This window comes from Muscardinus avellanarius, assembly GCF_963383645.1.
Source record: "Muscardinus avellanarius genome assembly, chromosome: 4".
In the NCBI taxonomy this organism is placed as follows: Eukaryota; Metazoa; Chordata; class Mammalia; order Rodentia; family Gliridae; genus Muscardinus; species Muscardinus avellanarius.
In genome coordinates, this window is record NC_137789.1 from 117,516,715 (window position 1) to 117,540,780 (window position 24,066).

Below are 24,066 nucleotides of genomic sequence, written 5' to 3' on the forward strand. Positions count from 1 at the left end.
CCCTTGTCCTTATTTTCTCAAAGCAGGAGAGGAAGGATTCAAGGTGCCGAGCCACCCTCTCTGTCCTTTAGGTCTCCTTCCTCTGCGCAGCGAGACCCATGTTTAAAGTCCCCGGCATCCAGCCGGTCGTGGTGGCACACGCCTGTAATCCTCGCACTTGGGAGGCAGAGACAGGAGGATCGCGCAGGTTCGAAGCCAGCCGCGCTGGCGTAAGAGACCCTGTTTCAAAAATATAAAATAGGTCTGGGAGTGTAGCCCGGAGGTAGAAGGGCTTCCAGGAACCCCAGTACCACCAAAAAAAAAAAAAAAAAAAAGTCCCCGGCATCCTGTTTTGTAGTAGGCTCACTTGATGTATAATAGTATGTTCTTGTTGTAGCCTGTATTTAGCTCTAGTCAGCAGTTAGTGAAATACCTGGTTTGGGCATTAATTCCAGGCCAGAGGCCCCACCTCAGAGGCCTGACTGTGACCCCTGAGACTTCCCCGCCAGTCCATCTGGAGCATCTGGTAAGAGACAACTCAAGCAGGCTTCCTCCTGGGAAACACAGGGACCGGCCCTTGCTTGCTCTCCTAGTTTTTATTGTATATGATTCAAACTTATGGAAGAGATGAAGGAATGATGAAATGGGCGCTCATATGGTCACTGCTTGGAACCAATAATTTTAATATTTGGCCATTGCAGAGTAAGTTGCAGGCATAAGAATTCACCTCAAATAGGTCAGGATGTATTGCCTTAAAAAAGATGAGATATAACATCATTTTAAATTTATTTATTTAGTGGTACTGAGAATGGAACCCAGAGTGTTCTACCTCTGAGCTATACTCCTAGACCTTTTTATTTTTTTTATTTTTATTTTTATTTTTTATTTTTATATTTATTTATTTATTTATTTATTTATTTATTTTGGTGGTACTGGGGTTCCTGGAAGCCCTTCTTCCTCCAGGCTATACTCCCAGACCTATTTTATATTTTTGAAACAGGGTCTCTTACGCCAGCACGGCTGGCTTCGAACCTGCGCGATCCTCCTGTCTCCGCCTCCCAAGCGCGGGGATTACAAGCGTGCGCCACCACGCCCGGCTATTTTTTATTTTGAAACAAGGTCTTACTAAGTTCCGAGGGCATTGCTAAGTTGCTGAGGCTGAGCTTGAACCTGTGATTCTTCTATCTCAGCCTCTGAAGTACTGGGATTACAGAAGCATGTTCCTCCCTCCCTCCCTTCCTTCCTTCCCTCCCTCCCTCCCTTCTTTCTTTCTTTTCTTTCTTTATCTTTTCTTTTTGTTTTTGTGGTATTAGGGATTGAACCCAAGGGCATTCTACCTCCGAGCTATACCTCTAGCCCTATTTTATTCTTTATTTTGAAAGAGGGTCTCACTAAGTTGCAGAGGGCCTCACTCAGTAGCTGAGGCTGGCTGTGAACCTGGATCCTCCTGTCTCAGCCTCTCAAGTGCGTCACCATTTCTATGCCTAAGAAAATACAAAAATGTTTGTATCAAAAGTCCTCCAATTGTCCCTAAAATGTCTCTCATATGTTACAAAAACCGGTCAGGAGCTAGTATCACGGTGCACCTACTGCAACCGATTTTCCTTTGACATTAAGGGTCCCAGTGCATCTGAAACACAATAGGTACCTCTTCGGGGAGGGCCCTCGTGTATTGCCTATCTCTGTTGTGCCTGATCTGCCTTGATCTGCAGGGGCCGTGTCTTCTCCTTGCTTATGAGAAATTCAGAAAGCAGAACAGGAGAGGCTTACTGGCCCCGTGGGCCTTCTGCTCACACAGCCTCTCTCTACCTTGGAAGACCTTCCTGCTAGAAAGATTTACTTGATGGCCTGAAGCCTGGCAGACCCTCTGAGTGCCCACCCTTAATCACCACACACGCTCGTTGGGAAGAGACCCTCAGAAGAGCATCAAGACCCAGGCTCCTTGGGGAGACCCAGCCTGCTGGGGATGCTACAGCGGCTTCGGGAAGTCAGTGTGCCCATTTGCCTGGGCGCAGTGCTCTTGGATCCTGGGTTCCGATGCTGGGGCACACTACCTGGGTTCCTTTCCTACAAGCTGGGGCACACTACCAAGTTGCTGCAGAAGCCCCCAGTCAGTACCTCCGAAATTCACCTGGCATGGAAATGAGCTGTGGTTTGTTTTTGAAAATTTATTTATTTATTTATTTATTTATTTATTTATTTATTTATTTTGGTGGTACTGGGGTTCCTGGAAGCCCTTCTACCTCCGGGCTACACTCCCAGACCTATTTTTATACTTTTTTTTTTTTTTATGTGGAAACAGGGTCTCTTAAGCCAGTGCGGCTGGCTTTGAACCTGCGCGATCCTCCTGTCTCCGCCTCCCAAGCACGGGGATTACAAGCGTGCGCCACCACGCCTGGCTTATTTTTTGAAAATTTAAACCCACACAAAAAAGTTGAGTTCAGCCGGGTGTGGTGGCGCACGTTTATAATCCCGGCGCTTGAGAGGCGGAGACAGGAGGATCGCGCAGGTTCGAAGCCAGCCACTCTGGCTTAAGAGACCCTGTTTCCAAATAAAAAAAATATAAAAAATAGGTCTGGGAGTGTAGCCCGGAGGTAGAAGCGTTTCCAGGAACCCCAGTGCCACCAAAATAAATAAAGAAAGAAAGAAAGAAAGAAAGAAGGAAGGAAAGAAAGAACAGTTGAGTTCAAAGAACACTTGCCCACCTTTGAGTTGTCAGTTAGTACCATCTTTCCTTAGTGTCTCTCTTAACCACTTCTGATTTGCCAATGGAGCTGAAAGGAAGCTACAGTCACCCCTGCGTATCCTGGGCTCAGCGTCCCCAAACAGGCATTCCTTCACACACCACCATTGTCTGGAAAAGATCACAGGGAATTGAGCCAGAATCCCATGCTCTGTCCATGGTCAAGCTTCTCCAGTGGTTCCCTGTGTTATAATAAGAAATGCACTCAGCCCTCAGATTTTGAGGGGATTGTTTCCAGGACCCCCATATCAAAATTGGAGGTTGCTCAAACCCCTCATATAAATAGCACAGTGTTTTCATGTAGCCTACACATACCCTCCACATTCTTTAACTCATCTCTGGATTACTTATAATACCTAATGCAATGTGAATGCCGTGTGAGCTAATTGTTATACTATATTGTTTAGGGAATAACAACATGAAGTCAGTCTTTATATGTTCAGCACAGACACAATTTTCCAGTATTATTTATTCATTTATTCATTTATTTTTTTATTTGTTCCTGGGGATTCATCCCAGGGGCATTGTACCTCTGAGCTACATCCTCAATCTTTTTTTATTTTTGAACAGGGTCTGGCTAAGTAGCTGAGCCTGATCTAGAGCCTGTTCTCCTTCTGTCTTAGTCTCTCAAGTACTGGCATGATAGCTGTGTACCACCATGCCCACTTTTGGAATATTTTAAATCCATTGTTGAATCTACAGATAATGGAGGACCAACTATATGTTTAGTCTTTGTCCCCAGTTACTGGTAGAGGTCACCTAAAATCCTTGGAATTTCGCCGGGTGTGGTGGCGCATGCTTGTAATCCCCACTCTTGGAGACAGGAGGATCGCGCAGGTTCGACGAAGCCAGCCGCGCTGGTTTCAGAGACCCTGTTTCCAAATTTTAAAAAAAGTATAAAAATAGGTCTGGGAGTGTAGCCCGGAGGTAGAAGGGTTTCCAGGAACCCCAGTACCACAAAAAAAAAAAAAACAACAAAAAAAAAAAACCAAAAAACCAATAAAACAAAACAAAAAATCCTTGGAATTTCCTGATTGAGTATATTTTGTTATCACGGGGCCATTTCATGGCACCTATGTTTATAGTGATGTGGTCTAGGATGGGGCCTCTAGGGTCTCAGGGAGGTCAGTCCTGGAAAGGCAAACGGATTATAGGGGCCTGGGATGTTCAGGCCAACCTACCAACCTCAGGAAGGGCAAGGAGCTGGAGATTCCAGTCTGATAGGACTTTTTTTTTTTTTTTTTGGTTACTGGGGATTGAACCCAGAGGCATTCTACCTCTGAACTACACTCCCAGCCCTATTTTATTTTTTATTTTGAAACAGGGTCTCATTAAGTGGCTAAGGCTGGCCGAGAACCTGCGATCCTCCTGACTCACCCTCCCAAATACTGAGATGACAAGGGTGTGCTACCACACCCAGCTATGAAGAGATTTTTGAACCGTGAGGTTGGATGAGCTGGGAGGTGGCTGCTGCCCTGGAGAGGGGCAGATCTCTGCTCTGCCTCCCCGCTCCGCCACAGTGCCCTGTGCATCTCTAGCATCTGGCTTCCTGACTGGTGTCCTTTATAATCAATTGGCTAATGCAGGTAGAGTGTTTGCCTGAGTTCTGTGAGCCCTTCTGACAAATTATTGAACTCAAGGGAAGAGTCACGGGAACCCCGATTTATTGCTAGACTTTTAGGCCCATTCTTGCAATTGGCTCCCGAAGGTGGAACAGTCCTGTGGGATTTGCAGGGTCTGATGCTAACTCCAGAGAGTGTCAGAACTGGATTCAATCACAGAACAGCAGCTGTGTTCCTGGACAGAGACTTGGTTGTAGATGTTGGAAAGCCCCTCCCTCCCCACATGTCCTTTGCGGCAGTTACACATTACTTTTGGTTGCTGTGTGGCTCTTTAATCTCCCCACATGTCGACCATCACTTTTTTTTTTAATCCTTTGAAGCCCTGGATCTATAGAACATCTGGATCTGCTCTGAGGTTTCTTGATAATTAGGTTCAGGCCACATGTTTCGGGCAAGAGCGATCCCCCGGGGGGCGATGCTGTGGGAGGTGCAGGGTACCACATTCGGAGCCGTGTGCTGCCTGGCCGTCCTGAATTGGACGACCAGCCCTCTCCTAGCACCTGCCCCAGAGAATGGAGATGCAGGCTGTGGGTGACACTTGGGCTGCATGGATGTTTTGCTGGTGACAGAATCTTTGGAAGTGCTGAGTGTGTGTCTACCCTGCTTACCTTGTTTCACTGGTTTTCCTATTCAGCGTCAAAGTTGGTCAGGCCTGCCTCCTTCTCCACACCTCTATGCCCCCTCCATCCCGTGGTCCAGGTCACTATCACCTTGTGTCTTGTCGGTTGTGAGCGCTTCTTGACTGGCCTCTCACCTCACCTCCTTCCCCCAGTCTGTTCCCGGCACAGCAAGTGAATATCCTTTAAAAAATCCCAGTCAGGCACTGGTGACATGCCTGTAATCCCAGCTACTCTGGAGGCAGAGGCAGGAGGATTGCTAATCCCAAGCCAGCCTGGGCAACAGAGTGAGACCCTGTTTCAAAATTATTTATTTATTTATTTATTTAGGTACTGGGGGTGGAACCCAGGGGCTTTCTACCTCTGGGCTATCATCCCAGACCTATTTTATACTTTATTTGGAAACAGGGTCTCACTAAGTTGCTGAGAGCCTCACTCAGTAGCTGAGGCTGGCTTCGAACCTGTGCGATCCTCCTGTCTCAGGCTCCCAAGCGCTGGGATTACAAGCGTGCACCACTACGCCCAGCAAAATAATAATTTAAAAAGGGCTGCAAACTTACAGCATCTGTACCCACTCAGAGCAAAAGTCAGAGACTTTTCGGTGGCCCAGAAGTGCCCACCTGGACCTGCACCCTCATCTCGGCTCTGCAGAGGGCTCCTCCCCCGCATCCTGGAGAACCGCCCCAACTCTCACCAGTGTTGACAACGTGGCATGGACCCTCTCTTCCCCCAGATGTCACCTTCCCTAGCCACACCACTGGCCCCTCCCCCAGCCTTCCCAGCCCGCTTTCTTGTTTTAGTTTTCTCCAGAGCACTTAGAACACATTACATATTTTTAAAAATTATCTCTCCCCAACTAGAATTTGAGATGTACCAAAGTTGGGGGTTTGCCTTTGGGTGGCTGCCTTGGGCTTATCCGCAGTCTGAGCACAGTGGTCCTCTAAGTGGGTCCAGGAAGCTCTGGGTCTCCTTTCTGGGGGTCCATGAGATCAAAACACGTTCATGGGAATACTGACATCCCACTCTCATCCTCTCAGGGCCTGTGGTGCGTTTCAGAGGAGCGTGGCAGCTGTGGCAATGGATGGAATGAGGAGCAGACATGACGATTTCTTTTTTTTTTTTTTTGGTGGTACTGGGGTTCCTGGAAGCCCTTCTACCTCCGGGCTACACTCCCAGACCTATTTTTATACTTTTTTATTTGGAAACAGGTCTCTTAAACCAGCGCGGCTGGCTCCGAACGTGCGCGATCCTCCTGTCTCCACCTCCCTCCCAGGCGCAGGGATTACAGGCGTGCACCACCATATCCGGCTAGATATGAGGATTTCTAATCAGTCTCTTATCAGCCAAATATTAATATTGCAGCAACATGAAACATAATATTTGTAAAAATGTAAAACCTATGCCACTCATCCCAGTCATTGTTGTTGTCTCCTCCTCCTCCTCCTCCTCCTCCTCCTCCTCCTCCTCCTCCTCCTCCTTCTTGTCCTCCTCCTTCTCCTTCTTCTTCGTACTAGGTACTTCTTTTTTGCCCTTGGAACCCAGGGGCATTCTACTTCTGAGCTACACTCCAGCTCTATCTTTTTTCTTTATTTTGAAACACGGTCTCACTGAGTTGCAGAGGGCCTCACTAAGTAGTAGCGGAGGCTGTCTGCAAACTGTGATCCTCCTGTCTCAGCCTCCCAAATGCTGGAATTACGAGCCTGTGCCATCACGCCCAGCTCGTCATCTCAGTCTTCTTTTTCTAATTTTTTTTTTTGTACTAGGGATAGAACCTAGGGGAATTCTACCTCCAAGCTACACTTCTAGCCCTAATTTTTATTTTTTATTTTGAAACAGTATCTCATTGAGTTGCAAAGGTCCTCACTTTGTAGCTGAGGCTGTCTGAGAACCAATATCCTCTGGTCTCCACCTCCTGAATGCTGGGATTACAAGTGTGCGCCACCACACCTGGCTCTAAAAAATTTTTATAATGAAAAATGTACTATTTATGTTAACATATAAACCTATTGTTATTTCTAAATGAATTAATAAATAAGTACTTATTTATTTCTTGGTACTAGAGATTGAACCCAGGGGCATTCTATCTTCAAGCTACATCCCCAGGCCTATCTTTTATTCTTTATTTTTAAACAGGGTCTCACTAAGTTACTAGGCCCCACCAAGTTGCTGGCTGTGAAGCTTTGAGCCTCCTGTCTCAGCCTCCGCCCAAGTACTATAAAACATTTTATTTTGAAACACGGTCTCGCTGAGCTATTAAGACTGGTCTCAAACCTGCGATGCTCCTGTCTCAGCCTCCCAAATGCTGGAATTACCGGTGTGTGTCATCACGCTTGGCTGAGCTAATAAATCTTTAAAATATCTGTTTTAATTTATGGTACATGATTGATGGATGTCATCCATAAAAAAATGGGAGCTCCAGAATCCTCCAAGATTTTTAATTGTAAAAAGGAGTTCTGAAACCAGACTTTGAGAACTGCTGGCTTACATCAGTGCTGTGTGTAATAACTGCAATGGATTTCTTGTCTTGACTCCTGAGCCCCGGCCTTGGTGGCTTCTGTGAGCCTGCTGTCATTGTCCCCGTGCTCATCCTCTGCCCGCCCTTGGCTCCAGCCACGGTAGCCTGCTGTCCCCATGATAGCTTTGTGTGCACCTATGTCCATCTAAGAAAATTCCTTCTAGAACAGTAAGTTGATTCAGTTCAAACATCTCTTCCTCCAGGAAGCCGTCCCTGCTTCTCCCACATCTGGCTTAGCGTGCCTCATCTCTGGCTCCTCTGCACACTCCACTGCTTCTACCTCAGTTTACCCAACTTTGCCATGGTGGGCCGTGTGTGCCTCCCTAGGCTGGGCTCCCTATGGAGGAAGGAGGTCTTACCTGTTCATTCTGGTGCCTGCACAGTCGGTGCTTGCTGAGTGTATGTTGAATCGGTGAGTGTTGTAATTCAGATAGGGGATTCTTCTCCTTCCCTGAAATTAATCTTGGACCAAAGTGGCTCTAAAGGGGAAATGGTTTCTGGCTTCTTAGTTCTGCAGCGCCTCATGATTACCCGTGAAGAAGTAACACTGAGCACCTGCTGGCTTCCGAGAGCTTTCGCAAAGTATCTTGCTTCAGGGGTGCTGTGCTGAGTTGTGGTTGTTTCAGCCATTGTGAATTGGCTTGGCTAACAACAGGGCGGAGAGGGTTCCATTCCTCACCTAGGAATTCACCTAAGGGTGCTTGTTTTCCGTGGCAGGAAAGAATTTCAGCACACTCCAGTCAGGGACAAGACAGAGGTTTATTTAGGGAAAGTGAAGGATGCATCTCAAGAGCACTTGGGGTCTTTCCAGTCCTTCTTTGTAGGGGACCCTGAGGGGGCTTACGAGGGGCACATGGCCGGGATGGGGTGATGTGGCGTGACTGGTGGACTTTTTTCGAATCCTCAGGTTCCGGCCACTTCATGGGTGGGTGCTGGGTGATGCGCGGGCTTGATCAAAGGTCAGATTTCTTGGAGATTCTTCGTTTACTGAGCTTCCCAGGAATCGCAGGTGTGAAAATAGGCCATTATGATTAAGAAGTGCAGGATCTTTCTTAAAAGGACAGGCCAGATAGGCCATTGTGATTAGAAGTGAAGTTACGGATTATGAAGTTTCTAGATTTTAAAACCATCTCTCCCCTTTCCAGTTCATCTCCTTTCTACCTAATGTTTTATTTCTCCTATCTTACCTCATAGCCGCTTTCCAAAGGCTTCCGTGTTGCGTGTGGTCTGGGAGGTAATGCACAGAACTTCTTGTAAACTTCTGTGGCACACTTGACAGTACGCGGGGGCTATGGAGTTACTGAATCCTGCCCCACGTCCTGCCGGCGGCAGGTGATAGACACCTGGCCATCATCAACGGTGGCCATCGTCAACGCTGTTAAGATCAGCAGCAGCGAGGGCTTCCTGCTGTCAGTTCACTGGCGTTGAGATGTGGGAGGGAGCCTAACGGCCGGGGTGGTCCTGGAAGCCTCCTTGGGGGGAGGACTTTGAGTTGGGCTTCAGAGGATGGCTTTAGTATTTTCTTTTTGTTCTTTTGTTTTGTTATGTGTGTGTGTGTGTGTGTGTGTTTTGCAGTACTGGGGATGGAACCCAGGGACATTCTATCTCCGATCTACACCCCCAGCCCTATTTTTTATTCTTTATTTTGAAACAGGGTCTCGCCAAGTTGCAAAGCGCCTCACTAAGTAGTTGAGGCTGGTCGCAAACCCGGATCCTCCTGTCTCAGCCTCCCGAATGCTGGGATTACAAGTGTGCGCCACCACACCCGGCTTGGCTTTAGTATTTTCAAAGAGCAGTTGGTCTCCTTTCCTGAGGCTGCTGTGGGAAGGTGCTGGAGGGGTGCGCCTTGATCAAGGCTTTGTGCCCCTCAGGGCGCTGCCCGGGCAGGATGGCGAAATCCTTGGGCCAGATGGAAAGGCACTGTGGGCCTGTGCAGGACTCGTGCCAGCGTGTGCATCTTCATGGAGTTGCTGGAGGAACTAAGTGAGCCCGAGTCCAAGGCCTGCTGGGGCGGCAGAGGGACAGTAAGGGGAGCGGACCCAGAGAGGGAAGGGGCGTGCCCAAGGTACCAAGGGACAGGTGGCAGAGCTGGGACTAGAGTCTGAGACCTCCCTGCCCCAGCTCAGCCCCTTCCGGCAACATTGCCTCTTTTCCTCCAGTGCCCTTGGACCTCTTTGGAGCCAAGAGCCCTTGGCACTTTCTGGTCTCTAAGGCCCTGCACATGCCAGGCACTGGTGCTGTGATCTGACTGCCTCTTTCACCTCCCAATCCCAGTGGCAAAGGGCTTAGTTAAGATGTGGGGTTCTGTGCAAAGTGGGAGGAATGAAGCCAGGCACGGTGGTGTGCACCCATAATCTCAGTACTCAGGAGGCTGAGACAGGAGGATCGTATGTTCTAGGCCAGCCTCTAAACTTAGTGAGGCCCTCAGCAACTTAGCAAGTTCCTGTTTCAAAATAAAAAGAAATTTGCCAGGCGTGGTGGCGCACACTTGTAATCCCCGCATTTGGGAGGCTGAGACAGGAGGATCGCACAGGTTCGAAGCCAGCCTCAGCTACTTAGTGAGGCTCTCAGCAACTTAGTGAGACCCTGTTTCCAAATAAAAAATATAAAATAGGTCTGGAAGTATAGCCCGGAGGTAGAAAGTCCCTGGGTTCCACCCCCAGTACCATAATAATAATAATAATAATAATAATAATAATAATAATAAAATAGGGCTGGGGGTGTAGCTCAGAGGCATATGCCTCTGAGTTTACCCCCCAGCACCCAAAAAAAAAAAAAATGGCGGGGGGGGCGGGAGTTGGAGGGGAAAATGAACCAAGGGGCCACACATACATATAAAAAGTTATTTGGTTCATTTTTTTCCTCAGATATCAAACATTAAAATAAGGACCATGAATACTTAGCAATTTCTATCATGGCCGAAATTGTGTAGAGACAGCTCTTAAATTATGTGTGCCAGCCGAGCCAGGTTGCTGAATTTGCACTGTAGGAATTGCCATCTCTCTTCCCTCCCTCAGCCCCCCGCCCCCCACCCCGTCCCCCTGCCTTCTCCTGTTCCAGGCTGCTCCCTGCATGTTAGGGACCTCGCCCTCAGCAGCCCAGAGGGGTTGGGAAGGCCTCTCACAGGGACCCTCACCCCTTGGAGTTCCTCCTGTCCTCAAGTTGGGTCCCTCGGAGACCACCCTCAGGCAGACTCTGCTAAAGACCCAGGCCAGCCAGTGGGAGAGAAAGGGTGCCTGGGCCAGTTCCTGCCGGCCAAGTGTGGGCGCTGAAAGGCTGCTGGGACCCAAGAAGGAGGACGCTATACAGGACGAATGTCATCTCCTGTATCTCCATTTTTTTTTTGTTTCAGGTGTGTGTGTGTGTGTGTGTGTGTATGTGTGTGTGTGTTACTGGGGATTGAACTCGGGGCATTTTACCGCCAAGCTACACTCCTAGCCTGATTTTTGTTGTTGTTGTTGTTGTTGTTGTTGTTGTTGTTGTTGTTGTTTTAAACAGGGTCTTGTTAGGTTGCCGAAGGTCTCCATCCTTGCTGAGGCTGTCCTTGAACCTGCCATCCTCCTGTCTCAGCCTCCAAAGTACTGCATTACAAGCGTGCACCAGCACACCTGGCCTCAAATCTTCTTTTAAAGGGTGCTAACGGGGAGGCCCAGGCTCTCCTGCCTACTCCTGCTTGGAAACCTCCTCGGTGGAAGGTGGCGCCTCTGCAGGCCGGTGCTGAGGCTGCAGGCCTGGGCCCCTGGAGCAGGGAGAGGGCTGAGCAGAGTGCTTGGCACAGGGGTAGCCCTAATGCTTACCCCAGCAGGAAGCAACCCCCACCCAGGGGCTCTTCATCCCCCAACCCCCAACCTCATATCCCAGAACCCTTTTCCATTCTTCATTCCTGCCCTCAGCTAGAGCTCCATGCCTGCACCTGGGTGCTCCCTGCAGTGGCCTGAGCTGGGAACTCCATGTCCCCATGGCCAGACGTCCAGGGTGCCCTGGGGAACACTGTCTTCTGCTCTGGTTGGCCTCTGGCTAATGAGCCCCTTGGCTTGGGGCCCAGCAGGGCTGTGATGGGGATGATACTCTGTAGGCACCATTACCCGTGGACTGTGGGGGCACTGCCCTGGGGGCAGGCTCCGAGTGGCATGGTTCAGACTCGTGGTTTGCAAAGGATACAGAGAGGTCCAGAGAGGGAGGAAAGTGTGTGGGGGTGTAGGGTAGAGGTGAATTTGTGTTCAGCCCCTTTGTGGCTGGTTTCATGGTTTTCACACTCAGCATGAATCATTATTATCCTGGGCCTCTATTATGGGATGGGATCACCCTGGAGCTCCTTCTTTGGGCTACGGCAGCATCTGAAGCAGTAACGTTTCTTGGATTCGTTCCTCCAACAGATGTACTGGGCGGTCCCTGTGTTCCTGGACAGCCCAGGCGCACGAAGTCAACCCAGTGTGTCCTTCAAGCCCATGCACATGGTCTGCTCTGGTTTCTGCAGGAGGAAGTGATCCCTCTGCATCTTGCCTCAGATGAGCCCATCGGTCTCCCCTGCCACTGTACCTGCACGCTCTCACACAGGGCCAGGAAGGGCCCGGCTGGGTTGGTGCTTAGCGCCGAGCCTCCTATGTTTTTTGTTGTTCTGAATGAGAAATTCCACTCTGCCCTGGCTGGATTGAATAACTGTGGGGCTTGCAAACCTCCCAGCTTACCTCCTTCATAGCCTGGAATGTGTGTGTGCGTGTAGGAATCTTTTAAATCAGGTTCCTGCTGGCAGGAGGGGCAGCTGGCAGATAGAGTGCCCGGCCTGCTTCCTCGGCAAGCTTGTTTTCCAGTGGCTCTGGTTTCTGCTGTGGGCCTCCCCTGACGCCTTCTCAGACAGCTACAGCATGGCTCTGGGAGCCTTTCTCTATCTCTGCCAAACCACATAGGAAAGCTTGAGGGAGGTGGACAGTGCTACTATTAAAGACATACATAAAGACAACGTACATAAGCCGGATGTGGTGGCACAACCCTGTAATCCCAGTAGTTGGGAAGATAGCAGGTTCAAGGCCAGCCTCGGCAATTTAGCAAGATCCTGTTTCAAAATAAAAAATAAAAAGGGCTGGAAGGTGTGGCTGAGTTCAAGTCCTAGTATACACCCACCCCCCTACACACAAAACTGTACATAAAGGAGAGAGATCAACATGCTCAGAGGCCAGAAGGCCTGAGGAAGCAAAAGTGTCAATTTTCCTCAAAGGGAGCTATGCGTTCAATGTGATTTCAGTCCAACCCCAGTGGTTTATTTCATAGATGTTGATATGATTATTCTGAAATGTATATGGAAGAATGCAGACCCAGGACACTTTTAGGAAGAAGACAGGAAGTAGGACTTGGTTTACCAGATGCCAGGTCTATACACCTGTCGTCATCACAATAGGGAGGTTTGTTTAGGGACAAACTGACCAATGGAAGATGCAGAGATCCAGAAACAGGCCCAAAAGGTGTGTGTGAGGCCGCAGGGTGTGGCGGTGTGGCTTGGCACACAGTGAGGACGGGGGACTGGTTAGTAAGTGGTACCATGACATGACTAAAAGTAACACAGAAGCAGCCTGTGCCAGGACTGGGGATCATAAGAAACCAAAATTTCTGAATTTGATATCTATTGTTTTTTTTAAAAGGACATCCTTCTTATCCAGGGTCAAGGTGGAGTTGGCAGCAAGGTCCTGCTGACAGAGGCCCTGGCGGCTGTGTTGCCAGCAGTGGGAGGCAACCTCTGCTGCTTTCTCGGGAGCTGGCCGTGTGTTGGGTTGGGGAGGAGCCGTGTTCCTTAAGCACAGGCTGCCTGCAGTGGCGCAGGAGCCAGGTCAGGAGCAGGAGGCCCAGGCCCCATACCTAGAACACTCCCTGGTGTCCTGGAGGCGGGGCTGCGCCCTCCGGGAACGAGACCCTGTAGCGGTGGGGTTGGGGGCACTGGGTCTGTCCTGCTTTCCCTAGGGGTGGGGGGAGTAGGACAAAAACTGAACTCTCTGGAGAAAGTGGGAGGAGAGATGTTTCTTCCCGATGGAGTGGGTTCCTGCCTGTCGAGCCTCCTCTAGCTGGCAGGATGATGGGCCTGTGATTCTTTATTTTATGTATGTATGTATGTATGTATGTATGTATGTATGTATCTATTTATTTTTGGTGGTACTGGGGTTCCTGGAGCCCTTCTACCTCCGGGCTACACTCCCAGACCTATTTTATACTTTTTAACTTTTGGAAACAGGGTCTCTTAAGCCAGCGCGGCTGGCTTCGAACCTGCGCGATCCTCCCGTCTCCGCCTCCCAAGCGCGGGGATTACAAGCGTGCGCCACCACGCCCGGCCTGTGATTCTTTAGTAAGGGTGGTTCCTGTCATCTGAAAGGAGCCACGGGGGACAACAATGGGTGAGGGACTGTCTAGGCTCTGCTGCCCAATAGTGGCCGCTAGCTACATATGGTCAAATTGAAATGGAAATGAAGTAAAATCACACATTCATGCTGCGTGCAGTGGCTCATGCCAGTAGTTCTGTCTATTTGGGAAGCTGAGCAGGAGGATTGCTTGAGCCCAGGAGTTTGGGGCCTGTCTGAGCATCACAACAAGATCCCATGTTTATTTGTTTGTTTAATTTATTTATTTTTGTGGTACTGGGGATTGAACCCAGGGCCATTCTACCTCTGAGCTATACTTCCAGCCATATTTTATTTTGTTTTTAACAGGGTCTCCTTGGTTACTGAGAGTCTCACTACTTACTGAGGCTGTCATCAAACCTGCTATCTTTCTGTCTCAGCCTCCCAAGTACTAGAATTACAGGTATGTGCCACCAAGCTTGGCTAAGATCACATCTCTGAAAAAAAAAAAAAAAAACCCAAAAAAGAAAACAGACAAAAAAGCAAACCAGGCACAGTGGCACACACCTATAATCCCAGCACTCGGTAGGAGTTAAGACAGCAGAGGATTACAGGTTCATGGCCAGCAAGAGGAACCTCGTGAGGTCATCCATAACTTAGTGAGACCCTATTTCAAAATCAAATATAAAAGAGGGCTGAGGTTGTGGCTCAGAGGTAGAATGCCTCTGGGTTCAATCCCCAGTACCACAAAATAAATACCTAAAATAAAAATAAAATTACAAATTTAGTTCCTCAGCCACCTGAGCCACGTTCCAGGACCTCGTAGCCACCGATGGCTAGTGGCATTGCCAACGCTGCAGAGAGTTCTGTAGCGCCTTTGCATTTTGTAAAGCTGTTTCACACCAGTCCTCTCCCAGGGCTTCATGAGAGGCCCATCCAGGAGCTTTAGTGACAGACAAGAAGACAGCTCGTGGGCTGGGATCCAGACTCTCCCTCTCACACGCTCCGTGAGGCTCAGCCCCTTTGATCTGGTCTGTGAAGCGAGACTGCCCGCTTCTTGTGGTTGAGGAGGGGTGAGGAGGGGTGCAGGTGTAGCACTGGGCGGGATGATAAAGGCACAGCACGGTTCCTCTATTGGCAGCAGCAGGCTTTACTATTTCACAGGTGAAAAACGAGGCCAAAAGAGAGGGCACGTGACGTGGCCGAGGGCCCTGAGCTAGCGCGTGCAGGTCCAGAGCGCCAGTTCCTGTCTTTTCTTTTGCCTCTCGCTGCTCCTCCCAGCTACCTGGTCTGTACAGGAGAGAGGCTGGGACAGAGCTGCTGAGCTCGTGTCTGTCCTGGGTTGGGCCAGGGCCAGGCAGGGTTGACTTTGGGAGAAAGGCTGCTGAAGGGGAAGAGCAGGGTTTCTCTGGGCCACAGGCAGGGGCCCTCCTAGCCCATTGACTCAAAATGTCCCTCGGGCCTTGGAGGTTAGCTCCTGTTCCCTACCTCCTTGCAAGCTAGGGGCTCTGAAGAGTCCTTTGTTTTGGCCCAGTTCAGCTTTGGGGCCTCGGTGCATTATGAGATAGTTCCAGAATGAAGGCATTTTGGGGGCTTTCCAGCAGGCCCATCCCGGTGTTCTGACATCTCCCTCCTCCCTCTCACTGTTATGCCAATTCCCAGAGTCCTCTGCGTCTCTCCAGGGCAGGAATTGATGTCGGGTTTCCCCTGGGCTTTTGGTACCAGGAGCCCCCTCAGCTTTCTAGGGTCCTCAGAACAAGATATTTAAATGTGCAATGAAATGCACAGATTACAAAAGAAACTTTTATATTGAGATAAAATTATTAAAATATTGTATAAGCAGATTTGTGATAGAATAACAAATATGATTCTTTATTGATGCATCAAATCACAAGATTTAGCACTGAGCCTAATACTACTATAATCCTGAAGTAAGGAGGAACATAATGATATTTTAAGATATTTGCACCTGAGCTGGGCGTGGTGGCACATGCTTGTAATCCCAGCATTCGGGAGGCTGAGAAGGAGGATCGTGGTTCGCGGACAGCCTCAGCTACTTAGTGAGGCCCTCTGCAACTCAGTGAGACCTGCTTTCAAAATAAAATAAAAAATAGGGCAGGGGTGTAGCTTGGAGGTCGAATGCCCCTGGGTTCCATCCCCAAACCCGCAAAAAAAAAAAAAAAAAAAAAAAAAAAAAAAAAAAAAAAAAAAGATATTCGCACTGTGATGTGATTGTTGTTGGCAACAAAGCCGCGGTTGTTGGTAACTGCCTCTGTTGGTTGCTTGCATTCAAAATGGAAGTAGTATTTCGGTTAAAGGTTATGCTAGTTTTCTGTTGCTATAACAAATACCTGAGATGATCAACTTACAGAAAGGAAAGGTTGATTTGGGCTCACATGTTTGGAGGTTCCATCCTATGATGTACTGGTCCAGTAGCTTTGGGCCCTGTGGTGAGGCAGCATGTGTTAGAGCAAAACCGCTCACCTCGTAGCCAGGGAAGCAGAAGAGGAAGAGGATCAGGATGGAGTCCCACTGTCTCCTTCAAGGGCACTACCCTAGTGACCCAGTGACCCAACGGCCTCCTACCTCCCAGGAGCACCATGCTGGGGAGCAAGCCTTTCCACATGGGCTTTTAAAACCATAGCAGAGGTTAACAAAAGGAAAGGTGCAACTCCCCCCCACCCCCGGTACTGGGGCATTCTACCTCTGAGCTACATCCCCAGTCCTGTTTTTCATTCTTTATTTTGAAACAGGGTCTCACTGAGTTGCAAAGGGCCTCATTAAGTAGCTGAGGCTGTCTGCAAACTGCGATGCTCCTATCTCTGCCTCCCAAATGCTGGGATTACAAATGTGCACCACCACGCCTGGTTAGCTAGGTGCGACTTTTTCCCCCAGCCCCTATGCAAAGACTCCCTGAATTCTACCCACAGGACTGTCATTTCAAGGGTCTCTTACTCTCCCTGCTCCAGTCTTGCCCCAGAGGCCAGAATACAGTAGAGCCTGGTATATGCCTTTGGGGATGAGAGTGGACCTTGTATAGCTTTGCCCCAGCTGAGGGTGAGCCAGCCAGGACAGTGCCAGCCAGGACAGTGACCAGAGGCTTCCTGAAGGACACACAGGTGCTAGAATGTCACCCTGAACCTCCTGCTTTCCAGCAGCTGCATAGAGCTAGGCTTCTGCCTGCACAGGAGGAAGCTGAGTCCCAGGCTGCAGGGGGACCTTCAGGCTGTCTCACACTGGGTGACAGGACTCCCCTGCAGTCCACTGAAGATGCTGCGTGGTTACAAAGCCTCAGCCTTTGGGCCTGGCCCCTGGCCTGCCAGCAGCCTGTTCTTTCTTTCCCTCTATGGCCCAAGATGGGCATGATGCCTCCTCACCCCCAGCCTTGTTTAGCTGAAGCTGTCCTGCTTGACAAATGGGCCATTTGCTTCCTGGGCCGGGGATGGAGTGGCTGGCTGCCTGGGGAAGGGCTATAATTAGCAAAGAGGAGCGGACGGGATTGCGTGTTGGCACCGAAGGATCATTTTTACTCAGATGGATAAACTGATGTCATCAGGGATGTAAATATCATCTGGAAATTTTGAAGTTCCTGGGAAGGTCTGTGTTGGCCTCTCCCGGTATCCACCGCCCCAGAGAACACTTGGATAAGGAGACCGGATCCACCTGTGCCCTGTGGGAGGTCACATGGGGCTCGCCCGCAGGGCTGTGGGAGGGCGGGGCAGCTGCACCTCCAGCTGGACCAGGAGAGGTGTCCGGTGACGGCTCTGTGCACAGTGGCGGGAGAGTCGGAGGGCTGTGTGTGCATTTGCCGTGGGAGCTGTTCCCATGGCCGTTGTGGTCTGGAAATGTCACAGGCCATCTAGCCAGGAAATGGCAATGCTTTCTAGTGGGGGAGTGAGATCAGACCAAGGGCAGCTTCATATCCTGCCAGCAAGGCTGTTCTGAAGTGGTCCCTGGGCCCGCGGGAGCTTGTGAAAATAGAAGGCACTGACTGTCTGTCCAGAGGACTGAGGGCAGTTCTGTCAGAACTGGGGCCAAAGACGACTCTGGTGTCTGGGAAATGGTTTCCAAAGCTGAGCACCTGGATGCAGAAACACAACCCCAGGCAGGAAGGAGAGATGGAGATAGGCCCGAGGGTGGGGAGACGTCAGGGCCCACATTCTAGTCTCGCTGGAGAAGAACCTTTTCTACCACAGGAAGCACAGAACTCATGCAAGCGCATGGATTCGGTTCTTTTTGTATATGTGTGTGTGGTTCTGGGGATTGAACCCAGGGGCGGTCTACCTCTGAGCTGCACCCCCCAGCCTTTTCATTCTCTCTTTTGTAAGAGCATCTTGCTAAGTAGTGGAGGGCCTCACTAAGTTTCTGAGGCTGGCCGTGAACCTGTGGTCCTCCTCTCTCAGCCTCCCAAGTAGTACTTGGATTACAAGCGCGCGCCATCACGCCTGGCTGCGTGGAATCAGCTCTGAAAAGATTAAGATAGAAGAGTCGTGTGGGTTCAGTAGACAGGGTGAGAATTATACTTTTCACTAAGCAGAAGAGAAAGCTCCACCCTCAGAGTGCCTGTGGGGCTGAGGTTGACCACGAACACTGATTTTACCATGGTCTAGGGTTTGGAGCCTGACTGACCAGATAGCCTCTGGTTAATCTTTCCCTGTCTAAGGTAGATTTAAATATTTCCTATAGTCATTGTTTTAAAGCAGAGGGGTGTGTGTGTATACATAAGTATTTGCTGCCTTATAAATTTTATTTTACCCCAGTGGGTAATTTTGATGATGTCCTGTTTTTCCTGATACAGCCAACTTGCTAGTAAGTGGCTGATGGCCAAGCATGTGAATGTCTTTAGCTCCTCCTGGCCCAGGCATTCCTCCCAAACTGGGGCGGAGGATGTCTCAGCAAGCGCTTTAGACTTATGGGGAGTTACCCTTTCCAGCCAAGAGAAATGGTACTTAGCTTTAAGATACAACAGGGTTCCGGGCCCCAGAGAGCCATTTTCCTGGTAGTCCCCTGTCAGCAGTGTGTCTACTTAGGAAGCCCCATTTGTGTGACTTCTCGTGTCCCCATCATTTGTCAGAATTTAGGAGGAAGTAAGCACTTCCCTTTACCAGAACAGCCTTGGTCATGGGGGGGTCTTCTGTCTTCTGTGAGTACATGATGATTAATAAGGAGCCTGTTATGGCCATATTTTTTTTGTGGTACTAGGAATTGAACTCGGGCATTCTATATCCAAGCTACACACCCAGCCCTATTTTTTATTATTTATATTGAAATAGGGTCTCACTAATTTGCTGATGGTCTCACTAAGTAGCTGAGGCTGACTGAAAACCTGCAATCCTCTTGTTTCAGCCTCCCAAGTACTGGAATTACGAGTGTGTGCCACCATGCCTGACTTGGCCAATGTGTGCGTACGTGTGTGAGGGGGTACTGGGTGTTGAGTCCAGGTGTGTTTTACTGTCCCCTACCTCTATTTTATTTTTTATTTGAAATAGGGTCTCACTAAATTGCAGAGGGCCTTGCTAAGTTGCCTATGCTGACTATGAACCCCAGATCCTCCCATCTCAAGCTCCCAAGTATAGGATTTCAGGTGTGTACCACTGTCCCCAACCCATTATGGCCAACTGAAGACTAGGGTAGATGTAAGTTCAGGGCAGCCTCTCAGGGTTCTGGATGGGGGCTTTGGGGTAGCTGTGTCTTGGCATCTCTTGCCAACATCCTGTCTGTATTATCCTTCATTTCCTTTAGTTGACCTTAGCTGTTAGCACCACAACTTCCAGTTACCCTCCCGGGCTGCCTTCAGCTCTGTGAGAATTCAGTTATCTGGTGATTTTTCCTGCCCTCTGGAATGTATGGTCCGGAGAGTCGGGAGTCCTTGGACAGGCAGGAGACTGGGTAAATAGTGTCTGACTCAAATCTGAGGGCCCTGTGGGAAAACACAGCATGTTCATTCAACAGATGTTGGTTGTAAACATCGACTTGCCAGTGTCAGGGCTGTCGGCATGCTGGGCATGCCCCAGATGGTAGAAAAACCCCTCCTGTCATGGAACTTCTGTTTTGGTCGTGAAGACAGACAAAAAGTGATTTATTTTTTTTTAATTTATTTTTTATTTTTTTTATTTTTTGGTGGTACTGGGGTTCCTGGAAGCCCTTCTACCTCCGGGCTACACTCCCAGACCTATTTTTTACATTTTCATTTTGGAAACAGGGTCTCCTAAACCAGCGCGCGCGGCTGGCTTTGAACCTGCGCGATCCTCCTGTCTCTGCCTCCCAAGCGCGGGGATTACAAGTGTGCGCCACCACGCCCGGCCAAAAAGTGATTTAAAAAAATAATGTAGAGAGCCGGGCGTGGTGGCGCACGCTTGTAATCCCCGCGCTTGGGAGGCAGAGACAGGAGGATCGCGCAGGTTCAAAGCCAGCCGCGCGCGCTGGTTTAGGAGACCCTGTTTCCAAACAAAAATGTAAAAGTAGGTCTGGGAGTGTAGCCCGGAGGTAGAAGGGCTTCCAGGAACCCCAGTACCACAAAAAAAAAAAAAAAAAATGTAGAGCCGGGTGTGGTTGCACACGCCTATAATCCCAGCATTCGGGAGGCTGAGACTGGAGGATGGTGGTTCTCAGACAGCCTCAGCTACTTTGACCCTTTGCAACTCAGTGAAACCCTATTTCAAAAATAAAAAAAGACTAAAAAATAGAGCTGGGGGTGTAGCTTGAAGGTAGAATGATCCTGCGTTCCATTCCCAATACAATAATAATAATAATAATAACAATAATAATAATGTAGTATGGTAAGTATAAAGGGGAGAAACAAAACAGGAAAAAGAAATGAGGAGTTTCATGAAGAGGGACTTTCTACTTCTATGTGAGGTGGCCCCAGAAAACCTCACTGAGTAGGTGACCATTGAACAAAGATAGAAGGAGGAAGGGGAGTTGACCATGTGGATATCAGGAGGAAGTTCACAGGTGGTGAGAACCACCCAACACCATGCGGTACACACATTTAGTGGGTTTGACAGCACTGAGCAGCCTGGGTTGTCCTGATGGAAGTTACATTGTGTCCTAGAACCAGTTCACATTGAGTGCACCAGTTCCTGGCTGTTAGAAAAGTTGATCAAGGGGGATTCTACTTAAAAATTCCCTCAAAATATCTCTAAGCTTTGGTCTTCCCGATTGGTCATCCTGAAAGTAAATTCCTTGTTTCTGATACTGTGTGAAATGTCTGTCTCTCTGAGCAGCTCTGAAATTTCCTTCAGGTGCCTGCCTGTTTGATATACATCATAGTGGCCTTGTGCTTTCAGGTTTATAGAATTCCCGCTTCCATTGTCTTGCTAAAGCCTTGCAAAGAGCTTTGGGATGAATAGGGCAGATGAGAGTGTGTTTATACCTATTTTTCAGATGAGAACATAGGTTTGTGTTGTTGATGCCTGTCCAAGTCCTGGGATAGCAAATGGCAGAACTGGGGCTAGAACCCATGTTTACTGACCCTCTAACCAATGACATGTCTCCTGACCTACCAGTACCCTTCTCTAAAGTGGCATCTCCAAATTGGGTCTGTATTAGCCAGCAAGAGCTGCTGTAACGTTAGGTACCACTGTCTTTATTTTCTCACAGTTCTTGAGGTTAGAAGTTCAAAATCAAGGTGCTGACAGAGTCAGTTTCTTCTGAGGCCTCCCTCTTTGGCTTGTAGATGTCTTTCTTCTCCCTGTGTCTTTACGTGGTATTCTGTCTGTGTGTTTCTGTGTCCTGATCTCTTCTAACTCTGTGCCCGCCATTGCCAGGCATAGTGGTGCAGGCCTATAATCCCAGCACTTGAAAGACTGAGACAGAAGGATCCAGCTTCAGCGACTTAGTGAGACTCTGTTTCAAAATAAAAAATAAAAGCCAGATGTGGTGGTGCACGTTCATAATCCCTGTACTTGGGAGACTGAGACAGGAGGATCACACAGGTTTGAAGCCAGCCTCAGTTACTTAGTGAGGCTCTCAGCAACTCAGTAAGACCCTGTTTCCAAATAAAATAGGTCTGAGAGTGTAGCCCAGAGGTAAAGCCCCTAGGTTCCATTCCTGGTGCCACAAATAAATAAATAAACAAATAAATAATAATAAATTAATAATAAAAATAGTAAAATAAAAATAATAAATAATAAAATAAAAAAGCTAGGGTATAGCTCACAGCAGAGGATCTCGGCACAATTCTCAGTACCATGGGGGATGGGAGGCTACTCCTAGTAGATTAGGGCCACCCTAATGACTTCATTTTAACTTAATTGCCACTTTAAAGGCCGTATCTCCAAATACAGTCACATGCTGTGGTGCCAGGAATGTTAAGGCTTTAATAGAGAAATTCTAGGAGACACAGGTCTCATGTGTCAACCAGGGGGAGCCCCTGTGGCAGGCGCCACGGCCCTAGGCGAGCCTTTGGTGGGAAGCTGGAGGGATGGCACAGAGTCCTCTCACTGCCTGCCTTCTCCACAGCTGATCGGGGCCCTGGTCCTGTCCGTGGGGATCTATGCCGAGGTCGAGCGGCAGAAGTACAAGACACTGGAGAGCGCCTTCCTGGCCCCGGCCATCATCCTCATCCTCCTGGGGGTCATCATGTTCATTGTCTCCTTCATTGGTGTGTTGGCTTCCCTCCGGGACAACTTGTACCTGCTCCAGGCGGTGAGTAGGCCCTGCCTAGCTCATGGAGAATGACCTGACCCCCTGGGCCCTTGGGCAGCTCCTCCTAGACCAGCCCATGGAACCATAGTGACCCAGAAGAGCCCAGGCCACTCCTTGTCTACATATAACAGCTAATTTGCACACTCTTCTACTGAAACTCTGTGTTCAGCTGGGCGTGGTGGCACAGGCTTGTAATTCCAGTACTTGGGAGGCTGAGACAGGAGGATCACAGGTTCTTGGCCAGCCTCAGCTACTTAGTGAGGTCCTCTGCAACTTAGTGAGACCTTGTTTCAAAATAAAGGATAAGCCAGGCGTGGTGGCGCACGCTTGTAATCCCAGCATTTGGGAGGCTGAGACTGGAGGATCACGGTTTGCGGACAACCTCAGCTATTTAGTGAGGCCCTCTGCAACTTAGTGAGACCCTGTTTCAAAATAAAAATACAGCCGGGCATGGTGGCGCACGCTTATAATCCCCGCGCTTGGGAGGCAGAGACAGGAGGATCGCGCAGGTTCGAAGCCAGCCGCGCGCGTTGGCTTAGGAGACCCTGTTTCCAAATATAAAAATGTAAAAATAGGTCTGGGAGTGTAGCCCGGAGGTAGAAGGGCTTCCAGGAACCCCAGTACCACCAAAAAAAAAAAAAAAAAAAAAATACAGAGCCGGGCATGGTAGTGCACGCTTGTAATCCCAGCACGTGGGAGGCTGAGATAGGAGGATCACTCAGGTTCAAAGCCAGCCTCAGCTACTTAGTGAGGCTCTCAGCAACTTAGTGAGACCCTGTTTCCAAATAAAGTATAAAATAGGTCTGGGAGTATAGTCTGGAGGTAGAAAAGCCGCTGGGTTCCACCCCCAGTACCACCAAAAAAACAAACAAACAAAATAGGGCAGGGGGTATAGCTCGGAGCCTCGGTTCCATCCCTAGACCCTCAAAAAAAAAAAAAAATAGGATAAAAAAGAGGGCTGGAAATGTAGTTCCAAGGTAGAATGGCCCTGGGTTCCATCCCCGGTACCATAAAAAAATTAAAAATAAAAATAAATAAATAAATAAAAATAAAAACATAAAAAACCTCTGTGTTCATCTCGACCCTCAATTGCCAGAGGAGAAACCACACTCAGATTAGTTCAAACAAAGACAGAAAAGGAGTGGATATAGCCAGGTGTAGCAGCACACGCGTATAATCTCAGTACTTGGGAGGCTGAGACAGAAGATCACAGGTTTGTATCCAGCCTCAACTACTTAGTGAAGCCCTCCTCAACTTAGTGAGACCCTGTTTCGAAATAAAAAAAACAAAATAGGGCAGGGGTGCAGCTTGGAAGTAGAATGCCCCTGGGTTCAATCCCCAGTACCACACACAAAGAAAGAAAGAAAGAAAGAAAGAAAGAAAGAAAGAAAGAAAGAAAGAGAGAGAAAGAAAGGAAAGGAAGGAAGAAAGAAAAGAGGAACGGGCTCTGAGCTGTAGCCCCGCATGGCGGACCTGCATCGGCGCCGGGCTTCAGGGCTCTCAGGTAGAGCTGGGCAGCCTTTCCTAGTGGAACTGCTCCCACCCAGCACTGCTCTGGCTTCCTGTGTAGTGGTCACTGGCAGCCTCAGGCTTCTGATCACAGCTGGACCATCAGGCT

General features: G+C 49.0%; 1 protein-coding gene across 1 annotated transcript in view; it reads left to right on the forward strand.

Annotated features, from left to right (window-relative positions):
* The window catches only part of TSPAN15 (tetraspanin 15), a gene marked incomplete at both ends in the record, with an annotated part of 54,280 nt that overhangs the window by 12,124 nt on the left and 18,090 nt on the right, over positions 1-24,066 (forward strand). Inside the window, one exon of the mRNA XM_080693681.1 lies at positions 22,263-22,448. Within this exon, the coding sequence (XP_080549807.1) occupies positions 22,263-22,448 (186 nt within the window). The remainder of the gene's footprint in view (positions 1-22,262; positions 22,449-24,066) is intronic.